The sequence below is a fragment of the Montipora foliosa genome, chromosome 2, assembly GCF_036669935.1.
Source record: "Montipora foliosa isolate CH-2021 chromosome 2, ASM3666993v2, whole genome shotgun sequence".
Classification (NCBI taxonomy): Eukaryota; Metazoa; Cnidaria; class Anthozoa; order Scleractinia; family Acroporidae; genus Montipora; species Montipora foliosa.
Window position 1 is genome coordinate 7,455,374 of NC_090870.1, and position 15,807 is coordinate 7,471,180.

Genomic DNA, 15,807 nt, shown 5'->3' on the forward strand with positions numbered 1-15,807 from the left:
CGGAAGTGTACACACGATGCAACAACGCTGCTTTCGCTAATTTTGTCGCTGCGATAAGTCGCACGAATTCAAACTGGTTTGAATTGGTGCGACTGATTGCAGCGACAAAATTCTGCCGCAGCGACAATGATTTTCATAAAATTAACCGTGTCACACAAGGCGATTTGTTGCGGCGACTTGTCCCCGCGACGTGTCGCAGCGACTTATCGCCTAGTGTGTCCCGGCCTTTAAATTTCCGCAAGAATTACGCGCACAGGCTGAATCAATCTTTCAATGCCAAGTACAAGCCAGATTTTCTGCTGTCTGTGAGGGCAACAGGAAACAAGCACCGCGCCGAGCGTCGGAAAACATGCACCTTCGGCCATTCGGCGAGAAAACCGCCACACTGTGCCAAGTTTCTCGCCAAAGAGTGTTCTTCCTAAAAGTTATGCAGAGAAACTGGTACAAAGTGCCTCAAACAATAAACGTGGACCAGTTTTTTTTTTCAATTCCTAATAAGTTAATGCTTGGTTAGTAGGGCTTGGGAGAATTCACATTCCAGAGCCGATTGGGTTGAATTCCGGTTTGCGCATATCCCAAACCCTTCAAGCTGCCATGGAACAGTTCAGCTTTTTATTTAAGACAAATTAAATGTTGCATTTTTATTGCGAATTGGCCTCTGAACACAACTGATAAAAGCAATCCGCAAAAAAACGTAGAAAACGGTAACCTGGCAAGGGAAACGCGAGCTAAAATGAGGAAAAATAAACAGGAACATGGCAAAACGCTCTATGTGAAAAAATAACTTGAATGGATACTTCTTTAAGCCCTGAACATAACAGACTTGCAAACACATCACGCTTGAATAATTGCTTTCGCCTACCCATGGAGAGTGCTTGTCAAAAGTGGAAGATGAACCATTTCTTTTTCTAATTCTTTAGCTTTTCCACTGTGATCCGTTTTGAGTCCTTTTTCCATTTCCTTAAGCAGCATAATCTCTCGATAATGCATGATCTTGATTCTGAATACAAAACCATCCTACAATTGAAAAAACAAACTTTGACTCTGGACAGTGACACAGTAAAACAAGAAATTAGCTTCAACAAACCTTACAGTCAAGCTACGTCACGCGTGACCAGTAGTTGAGTATTCAAATCTGCGCGCCAGTCTTGAACTTTGCTCTGGATATTCTGAATTTCTAGGGGATATTTCCTTGATATATCGCAAATAGCTACAATCTTGGACAAAACTCTTGGGAAAAGTTGTAGCTTAAGGTTTTTGGTTTTACGAGACATCTGGTTTGTCTCTTCTACTGGGGAAACCTGCCCAGAGGGAAGGAGCACGAACAGGACTCGAGGTCCTATGCGAGGTGCTCCACCCTACCCTATCCAGACCAGAAAGACCAGACCACAACACCGGGAACTACATGACCTAAGCATCATTTAACATGCACTTACAAAGTCTATTGGTCCTCCCCCCCCCTCCCCCAAACCAATGTTGACAATTTGATGCAAAATATACTGTGCAAGCCTTTGCCCGTTTTTTAACCAACATTGGAATGGGGGGAGGGGAGAAAGTGGGAAGAATTTAATCTTTGTCACACAGACAAATGAGAGCGTCACATTTTCCCGACGAGTTTTGTCCAAGATTGTAGCTATGAACTTCCCTTTTATTACAACATAAACGGTGTTTGAAAAGTGAAAACTATTTCAAGCGTTTGATGAATTAGTGTTCAGTTATTGCGCATTTTTCGTACCAACTTTCGGAAATATCTTAAGATTCCATTCAAATCTCGAAAGCACCAAAGTGGAATTCGCGGATACTGGTCACGCGACTATAACAGTGCGTTTGCTGTAAATTTGCCTTTCAACCTTGATACCAGAGTTTTTCTCTAGGTACTCTGTCTTTTTGTCCAGTGACGAGGGCTGAATTAATTAATTTTTTACAAATGGTATAAGAGATATAATATATAACACTATTTAAAAATATACAGTCAATAAAAATCAAGATATAAATAATTCTAATAAAGCTATTATGACAAGATAAATATAATAACGATAAGTTATTAAAAAAAAAAAACGTTTCCATGCTTACACTTGAATTTTTTAAAGAAACAATCTAGGATTTGTGCGAAGACGCATTGTATTGGCGGGCCATTGAAAATATAAAAGTGTTATTGGTCCTGTTGGTGTTGACAAGAGGTAAAATGCCTTGAAAAGACAATTGCTTAAATTGTCCAGATACGTGCCAGGATCATTTCTCTCTTTCGGGAGCCAGTTTCGTCTATAGTCTGCACTTCAAACAAATACATTTCTTACAAAAATGACTTGAACATGTCGTCAATAGACCATTTTCGAATTCTCACTGCTGAACTGGATCTAGCATGAAATGGAGGCTACTGCGGTCAAATCTTTTCAAATGCAAATTAATTTGCCCGCATTAGCCTCCATTTCATGCTAGATCCAGTCCAATACGAAACTGGCCTATTTTTGAAAAGGGATACCTACGACAGGGCTTATTACGGCATATCTTTTTGTTAACGCATATATTATACAAAATTTCCATTATATATTAAAAAGATCTTCAGGTAATTCTATGACAGCAGAGCGGTTTAAGGAATTGTCGGAAACCAAAAACAAACAAACAACTTCGGAAAACCGCGGGTAATCAACAGACAAAACCGCGGAAATCAGAGCAAGTAAATGCAACCAACGCCAAGGGTGGGAACATGTGTGTGAGCGAATCATGACTGTTTTTTCGAGTTTACTTCTGATTGGCTAAGAAGGCTTTTGAACCAATCTAAGGTGTAGTGAAACACCACATTAATCGGGATTCGCCAAATACTTTTAGATATTTTAGGCCGGTTTTTTAAACAGATATTTAGCATCGCGTTCACGACAAACGGCAAAAGAAAGGCAGCAGACTGCTGCTTGTCGTAAAACCATAAAGGATAACTCATACCTCTCTTTTGAGAATGTGCTCCATATCAGTGGCCAATTAAACAGGCAAAAAAAATGAGCTGAAGTCAAAGGCGTTTCTTTGATTTTTGGCAAAGCGCGATTTCAGCCTAACGTTTGTCGTGAACGCAACGCAAAGTCTCTCTGTTTTAGCCAATACAAATTGACAGACTGTTCAATATCGAAAACAGCGTTGTGACGAAAACATCTAAGGAAAAAAGAACTCACTTTTAGAGCTCCTGAAGCTAAAAATGAATACGGCAAACCGCGGATTTACTTAATTCCTTGAAATCACCAGTACACAAAGGCCATTGCGCACCGTTACTGAAAGTCGTGTAACCCGAAGTTACCCAAATAGCTGACATGTTGTTTCTGCGTGATTCGCCTGAATGCATTCAACCAATCAGATCACGTATTTGGAAAAGCCGACATTTGAAAACAAAAACAAACGACCGCAATGACTTTTGGGCGAATGTGGGCCTTACAGTCCTGTGACAAAAAAAAACAAAACTGCTAAATAAAGCATTTTTTTCTAGGAATTCAAAGCCGAGATGTTTTTTAAAGTGTTCAAGTTTGCCTGCTAACTGAAAGCTTGAAAATGTTTGACTCAAGAAAATTGATGTAAACCCAGCTTGTCTAACCTTTTGTACGTCCAAGTGTTTTCGTGATGCAGCAGTTGACATTGAACATTTTGTCCTCAGCAATTCCGCCAGTCTGATGTGGAACGCTGCTTTGATATGTTGTATGGCTGTCAAATCCTCTGGCCACTTACCACTCGATTCAAACTGCAATACAACTGGATTGAAAGAAAACAATTGAAAAACCCTCATTCCCACCTACATTATGATTAATACTGAATCAGTGTTCTCACCAAGCTGAACCCTTGCGGGATTCGCGCACAAAAACTCGAAATCGGCGCACAGTAATCACAACTATACGCCCCAACGGGCGCAGAAATGTTTGGAAAATACTTGTTTATAGTTCATCAATAGTTACAATGTTTTTTCGAACCAAAAGAAGGAGGAATATCTTAAGTTTAACCAGGCAAAATAACAACGTGAACCTGTGAATCAAACAGGACATCGAACGCAGTACACGGTACTTCATCTTTAACTCGCCAGAAGACTGAGGCTAGTTTGTGGTCACAATGCTGGCCACATTCACTGGAGGCTCGATTCTCGAAATATTCGCTTGGGGACTCGCTCGGGGAGTTGCAACTGCAACAAAAAAGATTGACAGAGTTCCTTTCAAGCCCTAAAGTTCCGCGGTTGGAGGTACAAAAAGCCGATTCCGCAAAAGTGAATCCACCTGTAGAAGACAATTCTGCTTCTTTATCGACATGTAGCAAAAAAGATCCACGTGTATTGCAAAATGCTTGGAAGATGAAACAAGGGTGGCTAGGATATTGAGAAGTAAAAAAATGTACGTTGAGAAAGGGCCCAACCTTTCTAGGGGATGGCCCCTAAATTTGAGGGTTATGGGCCATATGACCCCTTGGGAAAAAATTCTGGTGAGAACACTGCTGAATCGGCCTGCGGAGTAGGGTTGCTGCAGGAGTCAAAACATTCGCCCTCCACCAAAATGTCCCGGGTTCGATTCTCGGGTCCCCGCATCGTGCGAGGAAAGAGTTTCTCTGTTCTCTAAACTCCTCAAAAAGAGGATCCTTTCAGCATACTTCAGTTGACCACTCCCATCAAAAACCAACATTTGAGTCGATGTGCTTTTAGAGCGGTTTTCAATTGTGTCGAAAGTAATTAGCGAATTGCTTTGGTTTTGCATTACTTCACCCTTCAAAGTTCTTGCGCCACTTTTTCAACCAATCAGAAGTAAAACCAAAACCAATCGTGCCTCGCGCGTGCACATTTTCCCGCCCTTTGTGTTGGCTAAGTGTAATTACTTCGATTTTTGATTGGTTTACCGGATTGTCTCCGTCCCTTGTGATTGGCCAAAGTAATAACTTTGGTTTTGGTTTTGGTTTTGAGACACTCAATTGAACCTCGCTCTATTGTTTTATTCGTTTATTTATTTTACCTTTTACTTGTAAGCGGAATCGATTGCGAATGCTTTGGGTTCAAAATCGACTTTAACCATTGCTCTTGGGATTTATACTTGATTTGAAATATTTCTTTCGTTGTTCATAGTAGCATGAACAGACGAGCGAAGCAATGGCCCGGATCGAGGAAAAAGAGAGGGAGAGTTGGAGAACTCTATCAGATCTTTTCAAGCGCTCGCTTTTTTCTCGACCCGGGCCATTTCTCTCCTCGTTTCTACAAACTGAAAGCCTAGAACAGGCTAAGTTGTATAGCATTATTACCTTCTAATGCTGGACACCATCCTGTGTTCCTGGTGTTTGAAGGAAGAAGCACATTGTCCGCCAGGTTTGGATTATTAGATGATGGTTTTACTTTGCTGTTTTTGAAGCAAGGCTTTGGAGGAAAAACCTAGCGGAAGAGTACGAAACACATACACAACTTGAGATGCAAGCATTGCGGGTGTGCTTACAGAACATTTCAGCACCTACACTCGAAGTAGAAAACAGTGTAGTCGTGTTCATAGTTTTCTTAAAACAAATCCAAGTTCCGATGAAGGGCTCCGGCAATTTAGTGTATTTTGCTCATTTTGTAAAATTGCAAAGCAACAAAACTTTATTCGCACTTTGTACACTGAAAAGCCTACTGGAAATACACTTCTCAAGAAAACAAGAAAAGTATTTAAATAATCAAAAGATAAAAAACATAAGGGGATAAATGCGCGTTAAATGTTTGCCGATTTCTGCCGAATCAACTCTGCAAGAGTATTGGAGTAAGTAGGTCGGTGCATGCTGTGCGCCAAAAAAAGCATATAATATACGACTGTGGCATAGGATGAAGAGGAAAACCATCTACTCTTATATCAGGGATTGCAAAAAATGATTTTAGATACACACTGGTGTGACAAGCGAAACATCGTCCAGCCGTAGTAATATATGACACCTTCTGCCATAAAAACTAAGAACAAAAATGTACACACTGTATAATGAATTGAAACTACTTGATAGACTTGATAATTTTATATTCTTTTTGGAATAAAAATGTAAATAAGTAGAAAGGATGAGTTGCACCCTCTGTCACTCAGGCTTTCAAGATCTTTACTGTTCAATAGCCTTTTGAAACTGTCGACAGTTGGGGTATTTCTTGCCTTCGCGGTAAACCGCAACCGTAGGAGCAGACCAAGGTACCTCACCGAGTTTTTTTCGTACCTAAAAGGGGGTATGGTTTCATATGGGGATTTAGTTCTTCTCTACCATAACCCGTTTAATTAATGGGCTCTCATAGTCATGGTTTTCATTATTCAATAAAGCCCTTATATATAAACGTGGTATTTGAAAAGTTTCGTAAGTTTTTGACAAATAAATCAGCCAGATATGAAGGAGCGTGTTTATGTTTTCACTTGGAAGCTTTTGCATACCTCTGCACCCCGGAAAACTGGACTTATTCCCTGTATCGAGTTCACTTTGAGTGGCAGGTCCAGTGCACGGATCTCTTTACATAAAGAATCGAAAACTTGGATGATTTTCAGAGCCTGCACTTCACCGCTGTTACTTTTAGATGAGCCAGCAGTCTGAAGCACACAGTCAAGCTGACTTGCTACAAAGGTGATGGAATCTGGATCCACACCGCCATGTCTGGATAGAAAGAAAGAAAACATCACATCAGTTCAATTTTTTTTTCAAACCAGAATCACAGGCCGAGACGATTTGAAGAGAAGGCTTGGGACGAGTTCCACCACGGCAAAATTTCAGTTTTAATTTTCCAAATTTTTAATGGTCAAACCAAATGCGTTTTTCCACCTTGATTTGCCGGTGTAAACCCATCTTTGCTTCAAACAATAGAGCAACAATATTTTGCCACAATGGAACGGCCAAATGAAACAGAAAATCTCTGGAACATCATAACTCCGATAGTTAAGAAGAAGTATCAGTTGTGGTGTAGACAAAAAAAAAATTACCTTGTTCAATGAACTTGAAGACTGTCATTGACCAGCGAACAAAACGTATACCATGAAGGAAAAACAATTGATATTGCTTCGTGGAAGAAGAGAAGGCTTTTTACCTTTGGACAAGATGTTTAATAATCCTTTCACATAGTACTCGTCTCTCTGCTATACTGTTACACGGCCACACAACAGCCTCAAGAATAGAACCATCCTGGAATCGCCTAAGCTCTGACTTTTCACCCCAGAATGCACGGAAAGATATTGCCTATGAACATGGAAAAGAATAAATAATAAATTATTATTATTATCATTATTATTATTATTATTATTATTATTATTATTTCTTATAAATTATAAATAAAATATTAATTAATAAATTATTATTTATTACTTATCAATTATTAAGTTAAATTTTCAACCTAGGATATGGCAAATTTTATCACTGTGATTAGCTCACAAAGCCCAGGTTTCCAGCAAATGTACCAAACGATTGTGCTAAATGTTGCTGAGCTGAGAAATTTGTGGCAGAAAGTAAAATTTCCAAGAATCCAAACGTTTATGAAAATTCATTAAAACAACATTATTATTGCAAAGGTGCTTGAGTACAAGATTATTTATAACCAACAAGGTGCGTACCTATGTCAAATCCATGCTCACAAAATGATGATATTATTATTATTAAATGAAGTAAAAAGCATGGCTCAAACCCAAGCACGAAAGCCGCTGTGCACATGTAACACGTATACATACAAGGAAAAAGCTTGAAAAACCAGTGACCTTAATTTCTAAAAAAATATCACATCTGGCTGCTAGTACAGCAAAGCATGCAGCCTACATAAGCTGTAAATTATGTAAGTCGTCACCTTGAGGAACACATACATTTGCAAAGAAGCTATAAATTTGCGGCTTCTGTAAGCCACCTGCTATTTTGCTGCATCAATGGCCTCTTTGGGCAACATTTAAGCATAGATCATTAAGTGAAGAACCAAAGATGGCAATTACCCACCTCAGCACTGTCAGCTGGTGGTCCTGTGTCAAGGATGGCATCAGCATGATCAGGATTAAGCATGAGACCCAGCATCAAGCTTGACTGCCTCCTAGAGGGTGGCGATTTTTTGACAGGCCACTGTGAATAAATTTTAAAAAACAAGAAATGAGGAATTGATTGTTTTTATTACCATGTGACACAGTAAATGATTTGATAAAAAACAAGCCCAGTTTTATATTCATCCAAATATCCTGGGTGAAGTCTTAAGAAGGAACCCCCTTGAAGGTTTAATCTCTAAATGGTATGCAACAGCCATAGTATAGCCGTAAAAGTTGAACCCATAGACCTTTAGAAGATCTTTGAAGGAATTTTTTATGTGACCTTATAAAAGTCATTAATAATTCATGATGGGAAAAGAAAGAATCGTTTATTAATCAATATCTCTTAATTTAAGTAAACGTTTCTTTTGATTTTCCCTGTTAAAATGTCTTGAACCACCAAAAATACCTAGTGTACATTAACACTTAAAATTAATGCTGTCATTTGATATAAAGTCAAATACAATATTCGAGTCAGATCTGTATCACCTTTACAAACTCTCGGCTTCACCTCAAGTTTCTCATGAGATCTGCTGCTCATATTGTAGATATTACTTCAAACATAGTTATGAAGATGTCAACAAGGGCCATAAAGGCTCTATTGAAATACTTTTAAGGATAATAATAATAATAATAATTGAAACTTATATAGCGCATTTTTCATGGCGAACATAATCAAATGCGCTTTATAATTTAACAAAATAAATAAAAATGAATAAAATTACAAGCAGTTATAATTAAAAATAAATTAATGTATAGATAATAATAATAATAATAATAATAATAATAATAATAATAATTACAAGGTAAGCAATAAATATTTGACGAGTTAAAATGTATAAGAATTACAAATTAAAAGCTTGTTTAAAAAGATGTGTTTTGAGCTGGCACTTAAAACTTGAAAGAGAGTCAAGGCTAGATATTTTACAGGGCAGATTGTTCCAAAGCTTCGGGGCTGCGTAACAAAAAGCTCTTCCTCCAAGTGTTGAGAGTATCTTGCCACTAGGAGTCTCAAGCATAATTCTTTCGCTAGATCTGAGTAAATATCTAGTTGATGATTTCCGACTGATCAATTTACAGATATAGTCAGGTGCCATGCCGTGAATAGCTTTAAAGGTAAAGAGCAGAATTTTAAATTCAATGCGGTACTTAATTGGAAGCCAGTGAAGCTGATATAAGACTGGTGTGATATGACTGAACTTTGGTTCCTTAAAAATTAGTCTCACAGCTGCATTCTGAACTCTTTGTAACTTTTCAATTTGTACTTGTGGAAGTCCGTAGAGTAAGCTGTTCAGTCAATTGTGTGCCCAAGTTCATGTGTATACCCCAAAATGCACCACTCTCTTGCAAAAAATTACAATATTATTTTTTTCCAGCAGGGGTGGTGGAGAGAGGTATTGCAGACTATCTCACAATTTAAACTAATATGACACTATTGTTTGCATTAGGTGAGGTTCTTTGCAAAACAACTCAGAAGTGAGGGTATTTTGCAATACAGCAATTAGAAGTGGGACATTATGAGAGTGGAGACATTTGTTTAGCTTGTGTACTGAGGGTGACAGACAAACAAGAGAGTCACCTTGCATGATCCTTGTGGTTTGTAACAAACCATCTCAACTCTCTTTCCCAGGCCCCTGGTTATCAGCTGAAGCAACCAATCAGCAACAACTGGTGTCCAGTCTCCAGGGTGATCAATCATTTGACTTATGACATCACTGCGCTCACAGACGACTTTAAGTGCTTCAATATTAGGAATTCTGCTCAAATCAAAGTATTATACAGTCAGTAATCTCATTAACATTCATTAACGTTCAAATGGATAAACAGTGCATGCATATGAATTTATTATTATTGCCAATATACAGGGAAAAATTTTCTATAACAGCTCATTGTCATTTTTGTTGGGTGAATAAAGCTGCAAAAAAGAAATGATTACTGAATTACTGGTTGTACTTACAGTAAGAACTGATCAAATTTTTGTGCAAATGGTACAGGCTTCATAAAGAGAACTTCAAATCCATCCAAGAGCCTGTTGTCCAAAAATTCCACAGCCAATCGTGCTTCATGCTGTAACTGTAAGAAGTAGGAAAATTTTCCATCAAAAATCATGAAAACCAAATCCTTAACATTTGAGAGCCCTGCAGGTCAAAGGAATACAATACAAGCTGTTAATATCCCAAAGCCTAGAGTCTATGATATCCAGGTAGAGATAGTGCTCTTAGCAGAAGTGTTTTAAGTGCCATAAAATAGCACTTATTATAATAATTTGTTGTCTTTTTATTTTATTTTAACACGCTATCATTGTGCAAACTACAGTAAAAGCCAGCCCAGTTTGTTAATAGAGATATAAAATAAAGATCTTGCTAAACTTGTTTTCTCATTGCAAATGTATACAGGAAGTTGCTGAGCATTGATTTGTCCAATTCAATATTTGTGGCCCTCATGCTTTAGACTCAGGCCATTAACTCAAGTGGAAAACATGCAGGGAATGACTTACAATACGGCTCTAGTATTGAGCTCAGTCATTCAGTAAATTGAATTTAGAAGAATTTAATAGTAACTATTATCACAATCATCAAACATGTACATGTAAAGCTCTCAGTTTTGTTCACTTACTCTTCTGTATTGAGCAGTAGTCATTCCAGCACACACATTGAGATAACCAGATGGATCAACAAACACCACATCATACGCAGAATGAAATTCCACTTTGGATGGCTAGAAAAATGATTCCAGTGCATAATTTATTATAATTATTAAAATATTAAAGTAGTTCTTACTGCAGATTAACCCCATGAAGTATACTGTAAATTTCATACTATAAACATTAAGTTTGCTAGATTTCAGAGATGTAACAAATTTGGATTCATCAGATCTTTGCCCTGGAGCCATAAAAGATAAATACAGTAGTGCAGATACCGTTTGTACTTTTCTGTTGGGAGTGGTGTGAGTCATAATGAGAAGCCCAGGAAGGAGGGGGGGGGGGGGGGGGGGGCAGGAAAGGTTAAAATATTAATTTCAGTCGAGCCATCTCACCAAATTACTGTCTTCTCTGTCCTCGTTACTCATCACAATTCCATCTGTTGTCCAATCTGAAGAACCTAATCCGTGATAACATAAAAGGATAACGTTGTCACAAAATTAATGATACATTTAAGGTGTACAGAAAATGTGACACAATGACCAGATTTCAAATTATTGGTTAATGTATGTAGATCAATGCACTGCACCATGAAAAAGTCATAAAATAAATTATTTGAGAATCTTGAAATGATGATAATGATGATATTAACAATAACAATAAAGAAATGATAAAATAATATTAATCATTGTGAAGATCATTACTAATCAATTTTTACCGAGAAATTTCAGAAAGATTCTGAGAATCTGGTATGAGCTCATGTGTTTGTTGACCTTCTTGGCTGTCAGCAAATGAGAGATGAACATGGATACCAAAAATCCTCCACAACATCCAGGGCCCTGCAAGTCAAGAATTCATACTGTGTCTGATTCCAGCAAAAGTAATTCAAATAATTTCTCATAATTTGCTGTATCCAAACTTCCTATAATTCATTGCAAAGTCACAAAGGGGGGACCAGCAAAAGAAACACAGTAATCGAGTCATATCCCTTCCCTTGTACATGTAAATTGTGACAATTCAAATGTTTGTCCCAAGAACTCATTAAAGAGCTCATCTTGGAGGCTTGCACCTAAACTAAACATACAACAGTCATAACAAATCACAAGTAAATTAGGTTTTAAGTTAAAAAACAAAAGCGTTTGGACTCTTTGAAAAATTGTTGAGTGTAAAAAACACAATTCAATGGTTTCCTCTGTTGATCAAAATTAGGAGCCAAATAAGAATAAATTAGTTACACTCTAATACTTATTCCGTGTCAAAGTTACAAAATGATCATTCTGTGATTTACTTACAGAAATTTACATGCATTACAAGTCTCTATGGGTTTTTTGGGTTTTCATTAACCCATTAACACGTCAAATGCCCAAGGATGCCCCCACTTGACGAGTAAAATCATCTGGCATTTATAGACAGAGTAAAATGGGTTAAAGTCTAACTCCAATGGGTCAATGGGTTAAGCACCAACAGCTGACGCAGCATGTTGTAGCACAGAAGTCAGTTAATTGTACATTTTCGTTAAAATTAAACTGCAGTAATAGGATACAGATTCTTTAAAAACCTGTTGCCGACTTCTACCAAATGAAAACATGACATTGTACACTTTCTTGAAACCCCAGGGATTTACAGGTACAAAGGCTTGAAGTCCATTAATATATTATACATATCCACTTCACAGAGAAGTCTGATTCTACTTGACATTGATAGAGGTTGGAAAAAAATGTTTCAGGGTTTGTGCTGGATTTTGTAAATAAAATTCCAGGAGTATTCAAGGAGTTTTAAAGAACCAGAAATGGAGTTTTCAAGGAGTGTTTGAAAGAAGACTTTCATGCCATACATCGTGCTTCAGTGTTTTCTTTGCTGAAAAAGCCTACCTCGATATTCTTTCCCACATCATGCAAGTTAAAGTGCACACAACGGCATTTTAATTTTTGCATTTTAAGTGTCCCTGTGATAAAAAAATCACTTTTTTTTTTCTTCAGATATTGAAAGTGTGTTTGCTTAACACCTGATTGGAAAAATTACTTTGAGCTTTGATTTTTATCAAAAGGTCGTTTACTTTGAGTGTAAGTTTTGGATTTCACGGTCTACCATTACTCACATTCAAAACTGAACAATTGGACCTCAGAGGGTTAGATCCAGGAATGGTGATGTCAAAGGCTCACTAACTAAAATTTCAGCGTGTGAATATGCAGCTTATTATATATAATGAAAGCTTAAAAGTCTGAAAGCCCAAAACTCCCGTGCTGCATATTAATTCTGCTGCGTACACATGCATTGCATTCTTAAACTAGTGAACCTTTGACGTCATTTTCTCCTCGATCCAGCTCTCTCAAGACCACTAAATAGGAAAATTCAAGTTAAAATAAACAGGTGTCTTTTTGAAATCAAGGCCTAAAACTTTCGTCGCTTGATGTTTACTTAACATACAGTGTAGTTTTCAAATTCAAAGAAAAATAAAAATGATTTTTTGGTCAAAGCCCGGGGCACTTTAATCTCTCCCCAATATAGTCAAATTTGGGCTCAATTTTTGAATTGTCTTGAGCAGTCTTTAACTTAGCATGATGCAATCTCAACAAGTTTCAACAATTTTCACCCAAGCAAAAAAAAATTCAAGGAGTTTTCAAGCAGTTTCCCACAAAATCCTTGTTTTCAAGGGCTTTTCAAGTGCCCTTGAAGTCCAAAATAAAAATTCCAGAGCTTTTCAAGGCCTTCAAGGAGCAGCACAAACTCTGTGTTTGTTGGTGGTTAAAATAAATACAAATTAATGTATTCTTGGCCGTGGGGTTCCAGACCTGGTCAAGTTCTCGTTGATGGAGCCAAACTTTGATCAGTGCCACAGCATCTTTCATTCCTGGAAAGTCCAGCAGACATTTGTAGAGATGATGAAGGTGCTGCTCCAGAAACATGTCTGACAATACCAATGCATTGTAATGAGGAGTTGGTGGACCAGGTTCTAATGTTACAAAAACACAGAATTCATGCACCATTAGCTTCTAAAACTAACAGCAAAATTGTTCCCTTTCTTTTCATTAATATGATTAACTTAAGACTGACTCTTGAAGTTAATTATTAATCAAGCTGGGATTGCAGGAACGTCACAATTATGCACATTCTGTATACTATGAAACAATAGCTGACCGGTTAGCTCAGTTGGACGAGCATCAGATTACTGTGTGGGAGGTCATGGGATCTAAACTCTGGCTGGACCAATATTTGACCTGGAGTCTGTTTCTCAAAACTCTGAAGCTTACCTATTTGGGCCTTTTTCGGGTATCAAAATTCCCTCTGTATCTCAAGAAACGAGAGGGTTTAAGTCGTCAAACTTGTCAGTTATTCTGCTTCTTGTTATCTTGAAAACATATTACAAGATCAGCTTTCCAAAACAACCGATGGCAGTTTCACAAATGGCTTTTCAGTTTTCGGGTCTTTCCAGAAACAGGCCCCTGGTCTAACTGACAAGAAAGTGCTGCCTTAATTTGCATTGACATCTGCAAATGGTTAGACTCAAGAATAGTTTCTCAAAAAAAAAAAAAAAAAAAGAAAGATAAACCATACGTCCTGTCTCACAACCCTTCAATGTTCATAACTCAATGGGACATGAAATTATTAAAAAGAGTCCACACTCTCTTCGCAAAGAGCAGGACATGGAGTTTCCAGTGTTGTGAACTGTCCACTGTGGTTTACAGTATCATGGTTGGGACGGTAATTGCTCAGAGGTCAACGTGTAAGGGACTGTGTCCTGTTATTGACTCCCCAAATTGGGCATTGTTCATTAGAGTATAAATAATAATAATCATCATCATCATCATCATCATCAGTCAGCACTGATGAGCTCCAAAAAATTACTCTTGTGGGATCAGCTCGCATCTTGAGAAAGGTTCTGTCAATGAAGTGAACTCTTTGGTACCTAAGGCCCATGGGTTGGACCCGGTGCTTCAGAGACTAAACAAGAAAGCCAAGGATAACAAGTGATAATAATAATAATTTATAATAATAATAATAATAATAATAATAATAATTTATAATAATAATAATAATAATAATAATAATAATTTTAAGAAAATGACGAAACCTTTGAGTTTATAAAACATGTTTCAACAGAAACTTCTGCCATCCTCAGTGAGTCAGATTACAATGCAATGTAAGGTTTTGTCAGCTGTTGTTGGCTACAGCTGGTGGTAGAACTGTATATGACTAAAATCTTTGAAGAAGAATGCAGTACATGTATTCTCATCAATGTTGCTCAATTTACGGGTAAAAATTCATTGATTATACAAGCTAAGGGAGAGATACTGTACTAGTTATCAAAAATGTTTAGATTGGAGGTAGCTACTCACCATTTTTGTCATCTGTAGCACTTTCTTCACTTCTGAACCAACATTGCCTGATGTTGTTCCTATTTGGAGCAAACCTCTGGGGTTTAAAGGTGCCCTCTGACAAGCAAGGGTGTAATTTGATGACAAACGGCTTCCCAACATTGCCTATGGGACAGAAATAATAACTTTAATAATATCCTCATGTACTTGACCCAATTGTTTTACTTAGCATAACTCAAAGTCAGCGTCCAGGTGTGTGAAACACAACATTCAAAGCACTAAACCACGTCTAGAAACATGATCTGGTAAAACTACATGTAAACCAGGTCTTGGGTGAATCACTGCTCTTAAATTGTACAGTTAACTCCACTCCTGAAACTTCAACATTGATTACATGTATTATTTTACACTGAATGAGCAAATGAGAGAATGCCATTTGAACCGCAGTTCGAAAAACAATTTGCAAAGGAGTCTGGAATGGGACTGGAACTCATGACCCGCCAATCTGCTACACTGGTCTGCCACCATACATGTACAGTAGCTATCAAGCCACATACACGTACATGTATAATTATGAATCCATGCAGGTCTGTTATTTAGTGTTTTGTGTTGTGTGATGCCTATTGTGACTACTTCCTGTCCATTTGCCCAAAGCATTTCTAGCCTGAAGGATGACGTGTGAGTAAGTGATCAGGGCTTGCATACTAATCCTTAGTATAGATGGAGTTGTCCAGAGTTGTCCAAAAATGGTTCACTCCCTTACTGCACTCCACCAACAGCCAACTAATCTGTCTTCTACAAGCTAAAACTCTCAAGTCTATAGTGATTTTTCTCACTACTTCACCCATTGTTA

The 15,807-nt window shown here is 37.7% G+C and overlaps 1 protein-coding gene across 1 annotated transcript in view; it reads right to left on the reverse strand.

The window, feature by feature from the left end:
- Positions 1-15,807, reverse strand: part of LOC137992293 (nucleolar protein 6-like) — a 34,552-nt gene that overhangs the window by 12,984 nt on the left and 5,761 nt on the right. The window contains exons 6-18 of the mRNA XM_068837559.1: positions 14,976-15,119; positions 13,431-13,591; positions 11,357-11,477; positions 11,034-11,098; positions 10,614-10,715; positions 9,955-10,070; positions 9,577-9,754; positions 7,918-8,037; positions 7,028-7,176; positions 6,384-6,600; positions 5,251-5,377; positions 3,578-3,732; positions 863-1,017 (exon numbers count right to left, since the gene is read on the reverse strand). Coding sequence (XP_068693660.1) covers positions 863-1,017; positions 3,578-3,732; positions 5,251-5,377; positions 6,384-6,600; positions 7,028-7,176; positions 7,918-8,037; positions 9,577-9,754; positions 9,955-10,070; positions 10,614-10,715; positions 11,034-11,098; positions 11,357-11,477; positions 13,431-13,591; positions 14,976-15,119 — 1,810 coding nt within the window. The remainder of the gene's footprint in view (positions 1-862; positions 1,018-3,577; positions 3,733-5,250; positions 5,378-6,383; positions 6,601-7,027; positions 7,177-7,917; positions 8,038-9,576; positions 9,755-9,954; positions 10,071-10,613; positions 10,716-11,033; positions 11,099-11,356; positions 11,478-13,430; positions 13,592-14,975; positions 15,120-15,807) is intronic.